The 19,110-nt window shown below is 38.1% G+C and overlaps 1 protein-coding gene across 6 annotated transcripts in view; it reads right to left on the reverse strand.

Annotated features, from left to right (window-relative positions):
• Nucleotides 1-19,110, reverse strand: part of dgkh (diacylglycerol kinase, eta) — a 78,426-nt gene that overhangs the window by 57,925 nt on the left and 1,391 nt on the right. For 4 of the 6 annotated variants that reach the window (XM_077536642.1, XM_077536635.1, XM_077536636.1 and 1 more), the window contains exon 3: nt 912-1,022. In XM_077536642.1, the coding sequence (XP_077392768.1) occupies nt 912-1,022 (111 nt within the window). Of the gene's footprint in view, nt 1-911; nt 1,023-12,987; nt 13,871-19,110 lie in introns of those variants that run through there. The other 2 variants (XM_077536634.1, XM_077536637.1) reach the window with 2 other exon arrangements.

Here is a 19,110-nt window from a genome sequence, read left to right on the forward strand (position 1 = left end):
CCTCGTTTTCCGCTGGGGTTAGGTTCCAAAAAATACCCGCAATAAATGAAATCCGCGAAGTTTACAACTCTTATAAATGTTTTAAGGCTCTAAAATCCCCGACCGCACAATTTATACACTTTTCTCATTGAGGCATTTACATGTTCTCACATTTCTCTCTTGTTCAAACTTTGACAATGTTCAAACCTTCATAAATTTTATAAAATGGGTATATTACTGTAAAAAAATATGCAAAATTGCACTTAAAAAAAAATCCGCGATACAGCGAGACCGCGAAAAGTGAACCGCGTTATAGCGAGGGAAGACTGTATACCTCAAAAATTGGAAAGCGGAATATGAATAAAGTGGTGGCTAACTATTTAATTTCAAGATTTGGAACCTTTGAATTTCTTATAATAGAGGCTAGAATATTCTTGCTTTTACTTTTGAAATACATCATACATTCTATGATCCACATCGTTCATAAATTGGAATTTTCAAATGTGGGACTTCTCAATATAGAGCAATGTGTCACACAGGAGAAGAAGTGAGTGTTAATCTAAAAATAACATTTATAGTTTTTTGTTTGTTTGTTTTTTGTTTAGAAAAGTTTTGACCAGAAACAGACTAAACAAGTTGTTGAAAGTTATTTATTGAAACAACAAAATTAGTATGAGAAAAAAAGAGGTGGAAAATGCTGTTAATGTTTGTGAGTCTGAATCATCTCATTCAATGGTGCTACAAGTACTAAAAAAACAAACAAAAAAAAAACAAAAAAAAACAGGAGTAATATAAATTAATTTGACTTTTCCTGTCATTAAAAAAAAGAAAGAATAAATAATCTAATATAGCCACTTGCATTTGCATTCCCTATTATCCAAATGGTTGTTTGGATATCATGTTTACATTTTACAATTTGAAGCGTACATTACCTTGGCATCTTTGGCGTAGTAGAGTGTTCGGCCTCTCAGCTTGAAGTAACGCTTCTTCCACCTCTGAAAGGAGCTGGTCTGTTTCAACAACAATCCTTCCTTTATGCTCGTCTGCAGGAAGGGAGGGGAATGAAAAAAAAGCACAAATAAAAAAACTGCTTTAATGCTCCCATGTGGTGAAAATCTGTTTTAAAGTGCATCTTGCAAAACTCGTATACAAAATGTATTTAAAGTACTATGTTAAATTCATGAAATTTAGCACTAAAGCTAAACATCAAGCACAATTTGCAGTCATATGAGTTTTTGTCAAAAGACACATCCATCCACAAATAACACTATTCTTGTGTTATTTGCATTGTTTTTAGCAGTCACACATTAACTCCACAACAGCTGAAAAATCTTCAATTAGGTTTGTCTAAGAATTGATAATAGCTTGAACTACACTGTAGTTGTTTCTATTTTGGTGGTCTGTTTTCCACTTCAAAATAACTATGAAAAACATGCTGAATTGAATGCATCCGCAATGAGACACACTAACAAGTTATCACAATGCACGACCACAAGTATTTATTTCTGTTGCTAATGTCAGGTCGAGCATTAGCAGTCCAAGCCTACATGTGGTTGAAATAATCATCTTTCTCTTGATTTGTTTGATAGTCAATGTCATTTTAAATTGTGGTCTACTGATATCTACGTGACTAAGGCAAACTGCAACATGCCGAAGTAACAATGGGCCTCATTTGCAAAGATGCATATATACCAGTTTGTATGTAAGCCATGCGTATGCACGTGTGATTTGTATTACAGTTAATTGACAATGAGAGTCAAATTAAATAGATGTACATGCTCCTTATTGACAGGCCGATTTCAATGTGCTGTGTGACGCGGCCCGAAATTAATAGCGCCCTTTGTTGGCCCACTGGGAATTGCCCCGCCCTTCCAGATGGCCCAGGCCAGGCCTGGTGATCGGTTATTGTTTTTTTTTTTTAATTCACTGCTTGTCGATTGGTGATCGGCCCAAAAAACCCTGATCGCATAACGCCTATTTCTTGCTATCAAAACAAATCAGCAACCAGCAGTGTTTAAAACCCCTACAAATAGTACCTGGTAGTAACGTCTTCTGACAGTGGAAAACATGGATAGAAAGGACAGTCTTGTAAAAATAGCAGAGGTGAACAGTTTATTCCCAGCATACAAACAATATCTTTTAGAGGAGCAATAAAAACATCAGCAGTTTCTTCTGCTAACTAAACCACTAAACAAAAAATGTTTCCACCAGTCAAATGCGATCATCACATCCTCACGACAGCACCACAAGCATTTATTAGTGGCTTCCATGTTGGAAGAAGTCGACGGTTGTTACGCTAAAAACAGACAGGAAGACGGAAAACTTCCACGATGGCAAGTATACGAGGTCCTGTCCTCGACAATCAAACTGTCTCTGACACTCAACCTCGTTATGTGATGCCAGCAACATGCACTGCAAACACATGGCTGCACGTGGAAACGATAAAACATGCACACCGACTCAGGCTCACGCACACACACACACACCCCTGCGCAAGCACACACACACTGAGGCTATTTATAGAGTAGGAAGGCTGTTCTTGGAGGGGGGAATTACAAACAGAGACGCAGGCCTGAAGCTGACATCCTGCCCACCAGCTGTGTCAACTTAAACACAGAAACACTGAACTGGACTACAAGCAGACATACAAGGTAGCATGAACTGAGTGAGCCTTAAAACCAGCGTAATGTGAAAATCACTACCATTAAATTCATAAACATTTTGAACATTAATTATCATAAATGAAAGATTTACTTTTTTTGTTTTTTTTGTTAAACAACGGAAGGGGGATTTGGCTTCATTGGTCACGTCTTTCACACAGAGCTCCTGCAAGGTTGCCTGAGCCAACAGTGACACGGCTGATTAGATGACATGAGCGCCAGCATCTGCTCATGTTGCAACGTATATAAAAGAGATGTTGGGCAGTAAATGATAAATGAAATGTTGTAATGAGGTGGGAGAAAGTGAGCTTTGAGTCTCAGGAATTATTATCTGTATATGAAGGCAAAAACCCTGTCTGTTTTGAATGAGAAATTTTAATCGATGTGCTTCCTGATTAACTTCCTACATTGAAACAAGAAGTTGGATTTTGGAACGATCACATCATGGACAGGAATCAGCATTACAAGCCAGAACGTTTTTAAATGCTCATTAGTTACAGTTTTTACCAGTGGTCACTCATAGTCAACATTACTGTATTAAAAAATATATATATATAAATGATTAAATAATCTGTAGTAAAAGGTGAAATTAGTGACTTGTCAACATTGCAAATCACAACTGATGATTATTGTATCATGTAAAAATAAGATTTTAAAAATTCCATAGATTTTGACAGACCCGATGAAGAATCAGGTCAGGTTCACAATTCACGGTCACAGTTAGCAATTGTCATGCCAATTTATTTTAAACATTATTGTCTGATTGCCAGTAAGTATTGATTTTCAAAAATTTATGGCACAAGAGATCATATGCCGAACTTTTCAACATTATCTTAAAATCCCTACTGACTTTAAAAAGGATCCAAGGTGACAGGGAGCTTACGCTTACCACATTGTTGGAACAATAAACGTTTAACCAGTTTTCTTTCATGGATTCATATCACAAAACAAAATGAGTTGCTATTTTTGACAAATCTCCCTCTTGAATTGGAATAGTAACCATTCGCCCTAGCGCTGAAAGGCCTGTGATGTTGTCTTGTTTTGGCAGAAAGAAAGAAAACTGTGGAGCAGTTGTCAGCCAGTGTTATGGTAATTCTCCTGCTCTGTTTTCCTTTAGCACTGCTGATGGCCAAATTCCTGGATTAAGGTGAAATACCTTCAATGTGGACTTCCCTATAAGGCCTTCTTTGCCGCTCGCTTGCGACCGCAATCAAAGCAGGACTGAGACGCTCTCGTGGTATGTGAAGTCATCGCCCAATTTGGAGCCAATGAAAAAATACTGTAACTCTTAAATCTGGCTTTTAAGATGCTCCCTGAGACTTCTCTTGAATTGAACTGTCCTATCAACTACTAGGGTAAAACGGTAGGCGTAATAGCAGAAAAAGAATTAAAAATAAGTTGCACAAAAACTTGAAAAACTGTCATCTGGGACCTTCCATGCGTGTTTTTTTTTTTTTTTTTTTGCCACACACAAGGGTACCAGTAATGGCAAACATCAAAAAAAAGAAATAAATCACAGCCCCAGAACAGGAAATGGAACATATTACAATCTGCCTGTTGAATACAGATGAAGTGGTACACATCTATCTGTCCTGGATGCTCAGTAAATATAGTAGGGGTGTTAAAAAAAATAGATTCGGCGATATATCGCGATACTACATCGCGCGATTCTCGAATCGATTCAATAATAGGCAAAATCGATATATATATATTTTTTTTTTTTTTTTTTTTTTTTTTTTTTTTAAGGATTCACACCTTAAGCATGGAAGAATGTTATATGAACGGAACATTAAGCCTTAATATTTTATTTTAATGCTGTTTAAACATGAAACAGATTACAACCTCTATAAGACTGAAATTTCAGATAAATAAATAATACATTTTCATACACTCTACAAGCTTACTGATTAGTATTTTCTAAATTTGAATGAAAAAAAATCACAACAATCGACTTATAAATTCGTATCGGGATTAATCGGTATCGAATCGAATCGTGACCTGTGAATCGTGATACGAATCGAATCGTCAGGTACGAGGCAATTCACACCCCTAAAATATAGTGATCTATAAGTTGACATTCATAAACAGACATGTGCCCCTTTTTGACATAACTGGAGCCCGGTGCATCCCACACACCGAACAGAGTCAGTTTGACAAATTAACGACATGGTCGGTCCTTAGATACACGTCAACAATGATATGTATAGCCCAATGTGAGCTCTGTTGTTTTTTGTTTGTTTGTATACTTGGGCGTTTGTTTTACTTTACTTTCCTGTTTTCTTTCTCAGCACAATCTATTGTTGAGTTGAGTTGCACATCAGTACCGGTACTCATTTTATAATTTTTCTGTTTTAATATTAATTTGCACACTTGTATGACTATATACAAAAATGTGATTTAAAACATGTATCTTTAATGAAGAATAATGTAAATCTAAATAAATTTAAAAAAATATTTTCCTTGAATCGTCTCCAATCCAATCAAGTCAGATACTTGGAGCTAAAATTACACAAAAGATGTAGTGGCAGAAATTGGGGAGGAAACATGTTGAAAAGTCTCAAAAACCTCAAATTTGAAAAACAAACTCCAGCAGGATGTTTGGTGGATTTTTTTTTTTCCTGGTGGTTCCACCGCAGGATACAAGCAATGGCGAACAAAATATGAAGAATTATGCAGACCAATGTTATCTCTACCCCAGTTGAGTCAAAATTAAATATAAAAGTAGACAGACTCATGAGTTCCCAATTGCTTGTTTTTAGATCTTACAATAACAGTCGACATATTTTTACAAATTTGTGAGATGACGATTTTAAAACAAATGTTTTAATTTCCATTATTTCCTATGAGAAAATCTGTTTGAAAATATGTCTATAGTTCGACTATAGGAGGGTATATTTACAATGAAGACATAATGTCACATTATGCTGCTACAGGAGATATTGACTTGGTCACTTGTGACAGACAGGAGGCAGAATAGAATCCTTTCTAATACTAATGTGCAACTGCACAAATCCCCAAGTGAATTCAAGTTCAAGACTGCATCATGACAACCAGTTGAAATGAAAAACCTAGTTATGCCACTAAGGTCCAAAACGTTTCGTTCTGACCTGTCACAGTCGCACAAACGACTTTAGCTCTAATTGGATGCTCCAATTTCCCCTTTTGTCCCTCCTTGGCCTCCATAGTTCCTTTCCTTGTCTCCATCTACTTCCTGTTGCCAAGTAGGCCAGAAGTGATCTTTAAATAGCGCTACCGCTCTCCTCCGTCCGCTGGCCCGCTCTTCAGCTAAATTGTGATACAGAGCTTAAGTCCTGTTGCGGAAAAGAAATGAGTAACCTGAGTGCCGCGCAGCTTCCGCCCACACACGCACACACACACTGCCTGGCCACCAACAGGCCAACAACTGCAACACACACGGTTTTGCACACAAACAAGCCTACACAATGGACAAAGGCAATAGTGGCTCAAATTGATCCAGCAGCTGTGGTTGGTCAATGGAAGGCTAAGTGGAGCAGAGAAGCTTGGGTTTCTTTTGACAAGACGCAGACAGTCAGTTTAACGAGCTCGTCGCATACACAGGACTTGACCATCTATGAACTTCAGCTTGGCCTAGCCACAGTCAACAACAGACTCCATTACGCTAATGGTCCCCACTGTCTTACCTTAAAGCTCCCGAGCCTTGTGTGCCAAGCCAATTACGAGTCCATGTGGAGCCTATCTGATTAATGAGTTTGCTTTCAGAAAAAAACTCCTATCCTAATCTATCCACTCATCTCTCGGTAGGGCAAAACAGAGCGGAGGTTCTAACTTCCTCCGAATCCCTATTGCTGATCAGATCGTGATACATCAAACTGATTATCAAAAAACTGTATGTTTGATAAGCATGTAAGATTCAGATACATACATATTGTGACGTATATGTATATGTTTATGTGGATTGTTTGCCACTTGTGTCTTGCCCAGGTGTCTCGTCATGTCAATGTTTTGTTTTTGTTTTTTTTTTGTTTTTTAATTAATTATTCAATTACAATGTCAATTAGTGTTGGTGTGATTTAGTGTCCTGTCTTTTGCAGTGATGGGCAGATGAAGCTTTTTGAACACTCGACGCTTTCCATCAAATTGGTTCACAAAAAAGTTCTGCTCTTGAGGCTTCATGTGCACAAAACCCCCGCTGGTGCCCGAACTCAAAATTGTGGTTTGAACTACTTCACCTTTTTCCTGTTGCGAATTTGTATTTTTGTCTATTTACTTGTAATGTTTGTTTTGTGTATTATTAATTTGGGCATTGTTTTTATTCATTTTATTGTTATATATTTATTTTATTTTTTCATTGTGTGGGTAATGTTATGTTATGAAATTTAGTAATCCTGTAGGAAATAAAATGGCAACTAATCAGGCAATGATTATATGATAACTGGGGTAATTGTAGCTGTGCTTATGGGTGCTGTAGTGATGGGGATTGTGCTTATGAGTACTGATAGTTGTGATGATAGATGAATGGTTAACAAATCTGATGTTGGTGTATGCCATTATCGCACAACAAGCCACTTTACCTTGCAATGCAAATGAGGTGAATTTTCAACATAACACATCATTCCATTAGTGTTGCCAAACCGGGGATAACATTTTTTAGTAGCCTCCATGACCAAAAAAAAAAAAAAAAAAGCATATTATGGGCAAACTTGCAATGCTCAAAACATCCACTGACATGCAACTTTTGTGGAGAAGTATTGCGCTTCATATGCTGTGCGAAACTGTAAGTCGAACCACTTCCTGAACCCATGAAGTGCTAAACGTCATCAGTGACATCATCTGTCTTAAATGAATCACGCCTCGACACACGCTTCAAAAATTTCTTCCTGGATTACTCGACACATACTCAGAAGCTTTGGCTTCCATTGCGCCTTTTATTAAGTTCTTGTTGGTCCATTGTTTGTTGCTGTTGCTGCTGTCATTGTATGTCTTGCCTTGTTTTTTTTCCCCATGTAATGCCACACTCTGGATTTTGACTTTGTTTTTTGTTTTGTTCTTTTGACCTGTGCCGAGTTTGCCTCCTCCTAAAAGAAACCCTTTTTTTGGACTTCACCTTTGCCTCCTTGTTTTGGGTCCTCAACCACCACATATTTGACAATTCCCACCCAAAGTACCCTTCCAATGACTGTTTGATTGTGCATAACTGTTGCAGCAATTTGTGTAGCAGCATCGTGATGAATTGATCATCATCAAAGACAGAACACCATTTGTCAACATTTCAGGTTGGGCAACAATTTAGAAAAATATCAACAAACATATGGATTAACTATTGTATAGATCAGGGATGCTCGTCCGATCCTCGAGAGTTTTCCATGTTTCTCTCCATCAACGAACCTGATTCATGATCAGGAATGTTATCAATATTCTGCAAAGCTTGGTGATGAGCTGATCATTGGATTCAGCTGTGTTAATAATGTGTTTGCTTGCACAGACTATGAAAACAAGTATTACAAAGATTCAGATGAGCGATCATTTGAAAGGGCAGTCATCTCATGAATGAACAAAGGGAATAGTTGCAGAGTATCAAAGGGGGCTCAGCGAAAGACCCCATTTTCAACTCTCTCCCTGTTAAGCCTGCAGGGACTCTGGGATAATAAACACCAGGATATACACACATGCACATATTGAAGCCACAGTTAAGTCGATTTCTGTATACATCCCATCCTCAAATCACATCCTATCCATTTTTCTAGGCGTACTGTATAAAACACTTCAACTGTGGCGATGAAGACAGCTTACTCATCTTTGCCTCAGATTATTGGCCACGTCAGTCTCAGTCATCATTCCAAGCAGTAAGAGTCCATTATACCTCCATTATGGACTCATTTCTTTGGTTGGCGAGAATGCTGTTTGTGAAGGCAGAACAATCAAGTCTTTTAGAGTTCTCCAGTAAATATCCTAATACGCTCACTTTTCTCAGGCATCTGCTGTGACTGTCTACGCACAATGTCTTCCCCGATGGAAGTAATTGTTACTGTGTACCCTCAGACTCCCACGACATGCTGAAATGTCGCCATGGTGATGAGAAAATTACAGCAGTGTCACTGTGAGGGGGTAATTCCTCTGTCTCCAATGTTCTTTGTGCAACATTATATGGGTGCGTGTGTCAAGAAACTACTTGGGTTTGTTGCTGTTGCAAAAGGCCAGCAATTTAGTTGCAATTACCTAAATCAGATTCACCAACAGTTTAGGACGGAGTCACTGCTTCAGCGAGAAAATGATTGCATTACACCACTACTTTGGAGATGGGTGAGAAACTGCCATATTTCTGCATCCAGTGTTGTGAAGATTGAGGATGTCTTTTCTTTCCTTAGACTCAGGCTCATTGTGCATCTGTCAAAATTAATTCCTGAGGAAACTTAAGCCTAAAATAGCAACGTTTCCACCAAGCAGGCCATTACACTTATGGTGCGTTAAAATATTCTTGTGTATTTCTGTCAACAGGTGAGAAAAGTAACAAAAGTATTACCATACTACTCTCACTGACATATCAAACGCAGTAGACTAGAAATACGATTCAATTGATTGGTCAAAAGCAGAAGGACATTTTTGCTTTCTGGCTAGTGTTTATTTAACAGATGATGGATGGCTCCATTGGTGATTTTTTTAAACTGCCAGCTATTTCTTGAGTACTGATTAATGTGAAGGGCTACTACAGTAGTTTGATGTCGAGCGCCGCTGTTGACAAAATGCCGAGCGGAAACACTGAATATATTTTGACACCTCTACTTTGATGTTTTTCTAAGATACATTTTGTTGCATCTGCACAATACAGTGAGATTGAAGACTTTCAATTTATGTTCACCCTATATGTACAGCACATTGTGATAGTTGTGGTTTTTGTGGTCTACAAAGTTGAGTTGAGAGCGTCCACACACCAACCTGCATGCACTTAGAAACTCTGACTTGCTCATTAGATCAGATAAGGGTGGTTTAATCACTTCACAGATACTTGGGTAACTTGAACAATTAGCAAGGTAATAATAGGTAATAAGTATTTTATCATAACTTGAGGTAATTCCAGCACAGCGAGTATACTTACTTCACCTGTTCTGTTTTCATGCCCCTCAATATAATATGGAGCGGATCCTCAGTATTTTGTTTGTTTTTAACACATTCAAACCATATTACCATTTATCAGGTTCTGTAGCAATAGCAAATGAATGAAGCGTGGTTCTAAACTCTAAAGCATCCTTTGCAGCGTAATAAACTATTGAGTCAGTTGCATAGAGAGTAGCACTTCACCTTTTAAGGACATGTCATTAATAAAAAGCGAAAAAATCAGTCATCCTAGGCAACTACGCTGGGGCACGCCACAACTGTAAATATTTAGGAGAGGGAAAAACTGCCATTGAAAAATAGATTTGAGTCGAAAGCAGCACTAAAGTCTAGAAATACTGCACCCACCATCATTCTCTTATCAATATTAGTGAGCCATTGATCAGTCATCTCTGCTAATGCAGTGCTTGTTGAGTGATTCTCCCAGTAAGCTTGCTGTGATTAAAAAAATGTATTCATTAATATTCAAATAAAATAGTAGTAATAAGATAATAAGAAATGAGAGTTTGATGATGTCTTTGTTACTGCTAGCGTGGCCTAGCAACCGGAAGTTAGCACACCTCTGTACCTCAAACTCAGTAATCGGGCGTGCATGCACTGCATGGAGTCCATTCACGGTCAAAGTAGCATGAACAATTACACGTTTTAGTCTGGCTTTTTCCAAAATTTAGCTGGCATAGTTTCCAGTCGCCACATATTTCACAAGATATTGTAATCACTAGTTTAGCAAATGAGTAGACAGATGGATGCATGGAACTGAAGGCGTCCTATTAAACATCAGTTATTGCAAAGCTCAATTTTGTGTGGGAGAATGATTTGGGAGTAGGTTTGCCTTAAATACCAGAGGAGAGCACCATTTGACCTTGACTATAGGACACTGTAGAGCAGTGGAATATTGAGCACCAGATTTGAATTAAATTTGTGAGGAGTTACAGCTGGGTTAGTCTTGTTCATCAACATGTTGAAAGGTCTAGACATTGTTGGCACTGACAGTTGCTGCATGACAAATTGAGGAATGTGCCCTTTTAAAAGTAAAGAAAGCTAGTGTTTCAATAACACGCTACAGAACAGTAGTAGGATTTCTTTAACCTTTCTCGAGCCCTGTATGCCCGAGTATCTCCACAGCCATGTTTTCTGTTCGAGTTGCAATAGGAGTATGGAGTAGCAGGGCTATCCTTAACGGAAGCTACTGTCCTTTGGTCTCTGTACTGAATCCATCCCAAAGCAGTAGTGGGCAATCGCCATGTACAGTGGCATGAAAAAGTATCTGAACCTTTTGGAATTTCTCACATTTCTGCCTAAAATCACCATCAAACGTGATCTGATCTTTGTCAAAATCACACAGATGAAACAACAGTGTCTGCATTAACTAAAACCACCCAAACATTTACAGGTTTTCATATTTTAACAAGGATAGCATGCAAACAATGACAGAAGGGGGAGGAATAAGTAATTGAACCCTCTGCCTAAGGATACTTAAAGAGCAATTGAAACCAATTTTTACCAAACAATTTAAGTCAGGTGTGTGCCCAATCACTGATGAGTGGCTTAAAGCTTCCCTGCCCACTATAAAACACACACCTGGTTAGAATTGTCTTGATGAGAAGCATTGTCTGATGTGCACCATGACTCGCTCAAAAGAGCTGTCGGAAGACCTGCTATCAAGAATTGTTGGTTTGTATAAAACTGGCAAAGGATACAAAACCATCTCTAAAAGTCTGGATGTTCATCAATCAACAGTCAGCGAAGTTGTGTACAAATGGAGAGAGTTTGGCACTGTTGCTTCCCTCCCAAGGAGTGGCCGCCCACCAAAGATGACGCCAAGAGTTCAGCGCAGACCACTCAGAGAGGTAAAAAAGAACCCTAGATTGTCTGCTAAAGACTTACAGAAATCACTGGCACAGTCCAATATCGCTGTGTATGCATCAACTATATGTAAAACATTGGCCAAGAATGGTGTTCATGGGAGGACTCCACGGAGGAAGCCACTGCTGTCTAAAAAAAACATTGTGGCTCGTTTAATGTTCGCAAAAAGGCACTTGGGCACTCTACAGAAGTTTTGGCAAAATATTTTGTGGACTGATGAAGCCAAAGTTGAATTGTTTGGGAGGAACACACAACGTCATGTGTGGAGGAAAAATGGAACAGCTCACCAACATCAACACCTCATCCCCACCGTGAAGCATGGTGGAGGGTGCATCATGGTTTGGGGCTGTTTTGCTTCCTCAGGGCCTGGACAACTTGCAATCATTCATGGAAAAATGAATTCAAATGTTTATCAGGATGTTTTGCAGGAAAACCTGAGGCCGTCTGTCAGACAGTTGAAGCTAAAAAGAGGATGGATGCTGCAACAAGACAATGATCCAAAACACAGAAGCAAATCGACTTCAAAATGGTTTCAGAAGAACAAAATACACGTTCTGGAGTGGCCAAGTCAAAGTCCAGACTTGAACCCCATTGAGATGCTGTGGCATGACCTCAAGACAGCGATTCATGCCAGACATCCCAGGAATCTGACTGAACTACAGCAGTTTTGTAAAGAAGAATGGGCCAAGATCAGTCCTGATCGATGTGCCAGACTGATCTGCAGCTACAGGAAGCGTCCGGTTGAAGTTATTGCTGCCAAAGGGGGGCCACAAAATATTAAATGTGATGGTTCAGTTACTTATTCTTCCCCCCTTCTGTCATTGTTTGCATGCTATCCTTGTTAAAATATGAAAACCTGTAAATGTTTGGGTGGTTTTAGTTAAAGCAGACACTGTTGTTTCATCTGTGTGATTTTGACAAAGATCAGATCACGTTTGATGGTGATTTTAGGCAGAAATGTGAGAAATTCCAAAAGGTTCAGATACTTTTTCATGCCACTGTATGCTCAGTGACCAGATCTTGAGCACCAAAATGAACACATCCTGTTTTTGATTGAAGGAGAAACAGGAATACCCAGAGAACTCAATACAACTTGATTTATAAAGCACTTTAAAACAAGCATGGCTGAAACAGAGAAAGCAGACAATGCCACAGGAAGACCAGACACCAAAGCCAGAAATTTGTCCTCAGTTCCCAGTGGTTGACCAAACTCAGCAACTATCCAATCTGGACTATTCTATCACCTCTTCAGCATGATCCCGGTCCCCAATATGCGTATGGGTATGTCCTTTGTGTGTTTCCAAGAATTCCAAAATGAATTCCAAAGTGAAAAGGTACAGTAAGTGTATTTTACAATTAGTTGAGCTTATAGGACAAGTTTGTACAATACCTGAGATAATGAGCTCTTGGTGAGGAGTGGGGTAGGGATAAAGGCTTCACTGGGTCTTCGGGTGGGCATCCTCCTTCCCTGGTGTTTCGTTGAAAGCCCACGACACTTCCAGAGGGCTCAATGGCTACACCTGGCATCCCGGGTGTGCCCCCTCTGCTTTTATCCCTGATGGTATTTTGCAGTCTAGTTGTAATCCTTTCTGTTGATCCAGAGCCATCTGCTGCTTCGTTCGGCAGTGATTTGATAGCCTTCCTCAACTGGAAGCACCTGGGCACGCCAGTCTTGTTGTTCTTCCTCGGTTTCAATGTTGGAGTACTTCAGTCGTTTCCTTTCGTATGCTTCAACAACTTCTGCCTCACATGGTACAAAGCTGTGTGTCACTGTTTTCCCACATCTCCAGAATGTGCGGCCTGCCTCCTGTAGGTATAGATTGACGTGGCGGTGCGTAAAGTTTCACGTTCAGTTTGTTTTCTGTAAATGCCAATTTTAGCGCAGTAATTTTCATACGTAGTGTTTTAGTCTCATTTTGATCATACGCAAGCTTTTTAAATGAGGCCCCAGGTTTGGCCTGAGGTTGGTAGTGATGATCTCAGGTGTAAAGCTGAGTCTCTGGCCTCAGTCAGCCTCCATCAAATGTACAAAGTACAGCTAGGTTTGTTGTTGGTATTTACCACATCTCTGAGAAATGGGTAGAAACAATCATAGTGCCAGTAGACTAAATCCAGCTCCTAGTGTAAAATAACTGTAAATCTTTTTGTTTGTTGGGGAGAAAAACCCCACAGGCATGGTCAGGAAAAATGCATAAAAGCTGTAAAGTAGATAAACAACTATGAACTTCTTGCATATGCAATGATTTTGTACCGCTCTCAAAATTTGAACCAAATGTCCCCACAGAGAAGACATATCAACTAGAGGAGCCCCACTGTGGCATGTGTTTCCATTCACCAGAACCATATGTCTTAATGACGCCATCAACAGCTCCCAAGGACGTGGTTGTCTGCGGCAACCAAGGAACCGGAAGACGAACGTACAGTGGACAGCGACATGGGAAAAGTGGACACATGCATGTGCACCCACACACACACATGCACATGCACAAATACCGGCCAGAGCTGAGCAAACAATCCAGTGGAACAACACTCTCTTGAGCGTACGGACACATGATCCATTAGCAACTCTCAGCATACACACGCACGCCTAAAACAACCCCACTGACCTACACAATAGCAACTTTGTGTTAGCACAACGTGCTAAGCGTCAGTGAGTGTTTTATACCAACTTCATTGCACAGGCGAGCAGGTGAAATAATTTCTAGGATCTCTGCCAGCCTGTGCAATGAAAGTCATCACTGCAATTGTGATTTAGCCATTTACACTTTGGCCATCAACTTCTGAGGCGACAGATGAGAATTTTAGCTTCTGCAGCCTCTGTGTCAAGCTTGTGCATGCTGCGCGTGCAAGTGCGTGCACTTGAATAAACTCATTTTTTTCAGTTTCCTTGGAGTATGAGCTGGAGTTTGGGCTGTGCTCGAAGCCAACATGGCACTTTCCACCTTCCACCACTCCACCCTCTCCACATCCCAGCAACTGGCATTTTTGCCCCGAGCACTCCACACTGAAGGGAAGATACAAGATGATCAGCGCAGCCGCAGTTAAAAAGTCAAGCAGGGCTCCATACTCATTTGTGCATTGGTGGAGAATGTATGATGTAGAAAAATCATTAACATTTGAAACTCCGCAATTCAAAAAAGGAAAAACAAGACACCATCAAGACTGACTGTATTGATTTGTGACAAAAAAACAAACAAAAACAACTCTGAACTTAATGACCAGATTTGGACAGAGGAGGCTTTCACCCAACAGCGACCAAGTTGTACATTTTGTTTTTTCGTTCGATTGTTTTGCCACACTTTCCCCAAAAGAAGTAACAGCTTCAACAAGGAGTGTTAAGCGAAGAATAACGCAACAAGTTCTGTGAAATTCATTGTTTATGATTTTTACAGTGAGTGGTCAATGTTCTCTTCAGTTTAAAATTAATTGATGAAATATAGGCATAATCATGGGGTGCACTACTTTCCTGTAACCATTAGAGCAGGGGTGTCAAACATAAGGCCCGCGGGCCGGATCAGGCCCGCAAAGGGGTTTAATCCGGCCCGCGAGATAATTTTGTAAAGTTAAAAAAAAATAAATAAATTGTAATGTCGGACTAATGAATCAGTCGGCCACAATCAAAATATATCAAATTTGTAACTTCACAAGCAGTCCCTGTACGGGGGAAATCGTCCTGGATGTCATTATTTTACACACAACGTAAAGTTACGGTTTGTTTAATTATTATTATTATTATTATTATTATTATTATTATTATTATTATTAATGTATTTATTTATTTTTATCATTAGACCAACAAACGTGTTAAATACGACACAAATTCAATTCCTGGTAAGTTAACACAAATCAATATGACAAGGATTAGTTTCCTTATAACGTCATTACCTGCACCACGCAATGCATTCTGGGAACAATACATATGAAAAACACGTCGATTTAACACGTCCAGGACTCTGTTCCATTTGCATTTGTATTCTTTTTTGGAACAATATGATGACAGTTGAGCTCCATAATTTTGGGCTGGCACACAAATAGCGAAAATCTGCGTCTAATTGACAGCAATCGTTTTTAACTCTTTGACCGCCAAAAACGTTTAATAACAATCAGTAAAATCAACGTTAAAACATTTTTTTTTTTTCTCCCCCCCTCCAATGTCTAAGTGCAGCGCTGCCTGGTCAATGGGTTGTGGAATCTAAAACACTCTAAACCATGGCCAGCAGATGGAAGCATTGTCTCTCTTTTCGTCAATGATCAAAGCCGCTGTCATATCAAAGTTTTTTCTTTAATGTGTGGCAGTAAAAGAGTTCAGTTCTATTACCGTTATTTTACCGATGCGGCCCACTTGGTCATATATTTTCCTCCATGCGGCCCCTGAGCTGACATGAGTTTGACACCACTGCATTAGAGACACTGTTGATTCAGTCTCAAAAGGTTTGTAAAGTCAAGTCACATATTTACAAATTCATATTAAAAACAATATTAACAATTTATCATTAATGTTGCCAATAAGTCAATCAAGAAATGTAGTAATGGACAACTAATGACAGGGTTAACATGGTTAATGTTTTTTAAAACATTACCTGCCCAGTTAACAGAGGGGACATTTTTACCTTGAAACAGATTATTTCAATTGTCATTATTTCCAACAAATTTCTTTCTTTTTTTTCAGTTTTCAAGGCTCAAAATAAGTGGGTTCTCATCACAGTTTGCAAAATTCACATTTTGCGCCAAGCAAGAACACATTGAATAGCAATACTACATTTATGTGGCTACTGTAATTGTATATGTAAATATTGTAACACGAACCTTCCTCTCCGGCAAAGACGCCCACTAAGTTAATTTCCCGTTGGTCCTACGTGGCTTCTTTACAGTGATATTAATGTTAATGTACCTTACCAACACAACATAAGCCCTGTGAAGGGATTGGTTTCTGTTACTTATGACTGTCGTGAAATTTGTGGCTTGTTCATTACCATGGTGATAAGTACAGTATACACTAACTTGTTACATCCGTTTTGTTCTGGATATTTTCAAAAATGCATGACTCTGACTGCTCAAAAAGGTCGAAATCGAAAACGAGCAGAAATAGTTTCCAGATAATTGTAGGTGCGTTGTCCAGGGTTCGTTCTTTCTACTTGTCACCTTGTCAATATCTCATAATCCACATGGAAAAAGCCCCGATGCTGATTGTTGCGCAATTGAATTCATTTAGCATATTACACGACATACTGTACATATGAAGTGTCGACGGTAAATGTGTGGTGTAATTCACAATAGTACTTGTAGCTCCTGGCTGATTTTGTCATCATTGCATGAGTCGCTAATGATCACACCTTGGCTGGCTCAGTCAGGGCTAATAGTCTGAGTCTCCAAGGCCCTCCTGTACTTGAGTTCAATTTTGACAAAAGTTATGTAATTTAGGCCACATTGTCCTGTTTTTTTTTTGTTTGTTTTTAATATACTACAATGATCTGACAGCTTAAGTTAGCCTACTGTTTTTGAATATTAGTATTTACAGTATTCAACATTTAATATAGTTTACCTTTTATAACCACTCTAATGCTCAAATCTGGTGATGAAATGCATCACTCATGTCACTATCCACTTGATCATATTTTTTTATATTATAAAGTAACAAGTATTGAAGCCATAATTTACTAGCAATTATGATCATAAAGTAATGATTATGTTGCACAATTGAACAGTATGCGGAATTATTTCTTTATCATATTCCATATGATACTGCAATAACTGTCCCGTAATAATGTTCTTAATAAATATGGGAATTCAGACAAACTGTTCTGGAAGTGAGTTTCTGTTGGTTGGCAGCCCTGCGATTGGTCGTTTAGTATTATTTGGTATTAAGTGAGAAGTAGTATTTTCCCTTTTGTATCCATAATTGCTCTTTTTACCAAGCAAAAATATACATGATACAAATACTTAAATTATTCAATAGAATTTTCAGTAGGACAGTCAAATACTAATATTCTGAGCTGCAAACCTACATTCAACTCCCCCTTTATATCGTCATATTTTTAAAAATAAAATCATTGCTTCGGGTCTCTGGAAATAACCGTCAAAAAAATTACTTCTCAAAACTAGAACGTTGCTCTTCAAATGAAGTCAACGATTAGCAAAACGGCTTTTCAGAGAAAAAAACATACATTTCGAACCATGATTTTAAATTGTAATTTAGATCACATCCTGAAAACGGATGTGTGCTCAAATTTAGAGGTTGCACTGTATATTGTTGTAAAATGTTTCATTTTAATAAATTAAATTATAACTAACAAATCAAAATGTTTTCCAACAGGTCCAAATGGCATTGAAGACATCCATTCATTTTTTTTTTTTTATTTTTTTTTTATTCCACACGTAAAAGTGAATATGCACTCCTTCCAATGCTAAATAATGCATATGGATTGATGTGGAGCAGTCAATAATTAAGTGGATCCATTGGCGTGGGAGTGCAGCACTCCATTGCAGTGTTGAAGATAAGTCGGCCAAGGAAGCTTAGGTGACAGTGTGGAAGAATTAGCGATGCATCTGCTTACTAACGCCTACGTGTTACAGATGCCTCACACACACATACCATATATATATATATATATATATATATATATATATATATATATATATATATATATATATATATATATATATATATATATATATATATTAGGGGTGTTAAAAAAATCGATTCGGCGATATATCGCGATACTACATCGCGCGATTCTCGAATCGATTCAATAAAAAAAAAATCGATTTTTTTTTTTTTTTTTTTTTTTTTTAAGAGCTCAGAATTGTTCATTCGGTAGTCTTACCGATTCAACGTCTTATCATCATTGCCTTTTTTTTTTTGTGTGTGTGTGAATCGATTTTTAAACTTCCATTTTTAATGGAAAAATATTCAACAAAACGACTGACTTCGGGTTAGGATTCACACCTTGAGCATGGAAGAATGTTATATGAACGGAACATTAAGCCTTAATATTTTATTTTAATGCTGTTCAAACATGAAACAGATTACAACCTCTATAAGACTGAAATTTCAGATAAATAAATAATACATTTTCATATAAATCTTACACTCTACAAGCTTACTGATTAGTATTTTCTAAATTTGAATGAAAAAAATCGCAACAATCGACTTATAAATTCGTATCGGGATTAATCGGTATCGAATCGAATCGTGACCTGTGAATCGTGATACGAATCGAATCGTCAGGTACTAGGCAATTCACACCCCTAATATATATATATATGTATACGAATACAATAAATACACTAATTTCAATGACACACTTTTAAAGAAATCTGATCTTACTGTATAGTAAATAATTTGATTTCTGTGCAACTAATGTGACCAATGAATTAGCTCTTTTTTAAATAATGAAATTTAAATAATAATGAAAATTACAAATAATGAATTTTAGAAATGTTTTTATATTTATTTTACTTTATTATATTTTATATCACTCGTTATGCTACTTGTAGTAAAGATATTGGTATA

The sequence above is a fragment of the Festucalex cinctus genome, chromosome 11 (assembly GCF_051991245.1).
Source record: "Festucalex cinctus isolate MCC-2025b chromosome 11, RoL_Fcin_1.0, whole genome shotgun sequence".
Taxonomy (NCBI): Eukaryota; Metazoa; Chordata; class Actinopteri; order Syngnathiformes; family Syngnathidae; genus Festucalex; species Festucalex cinctus.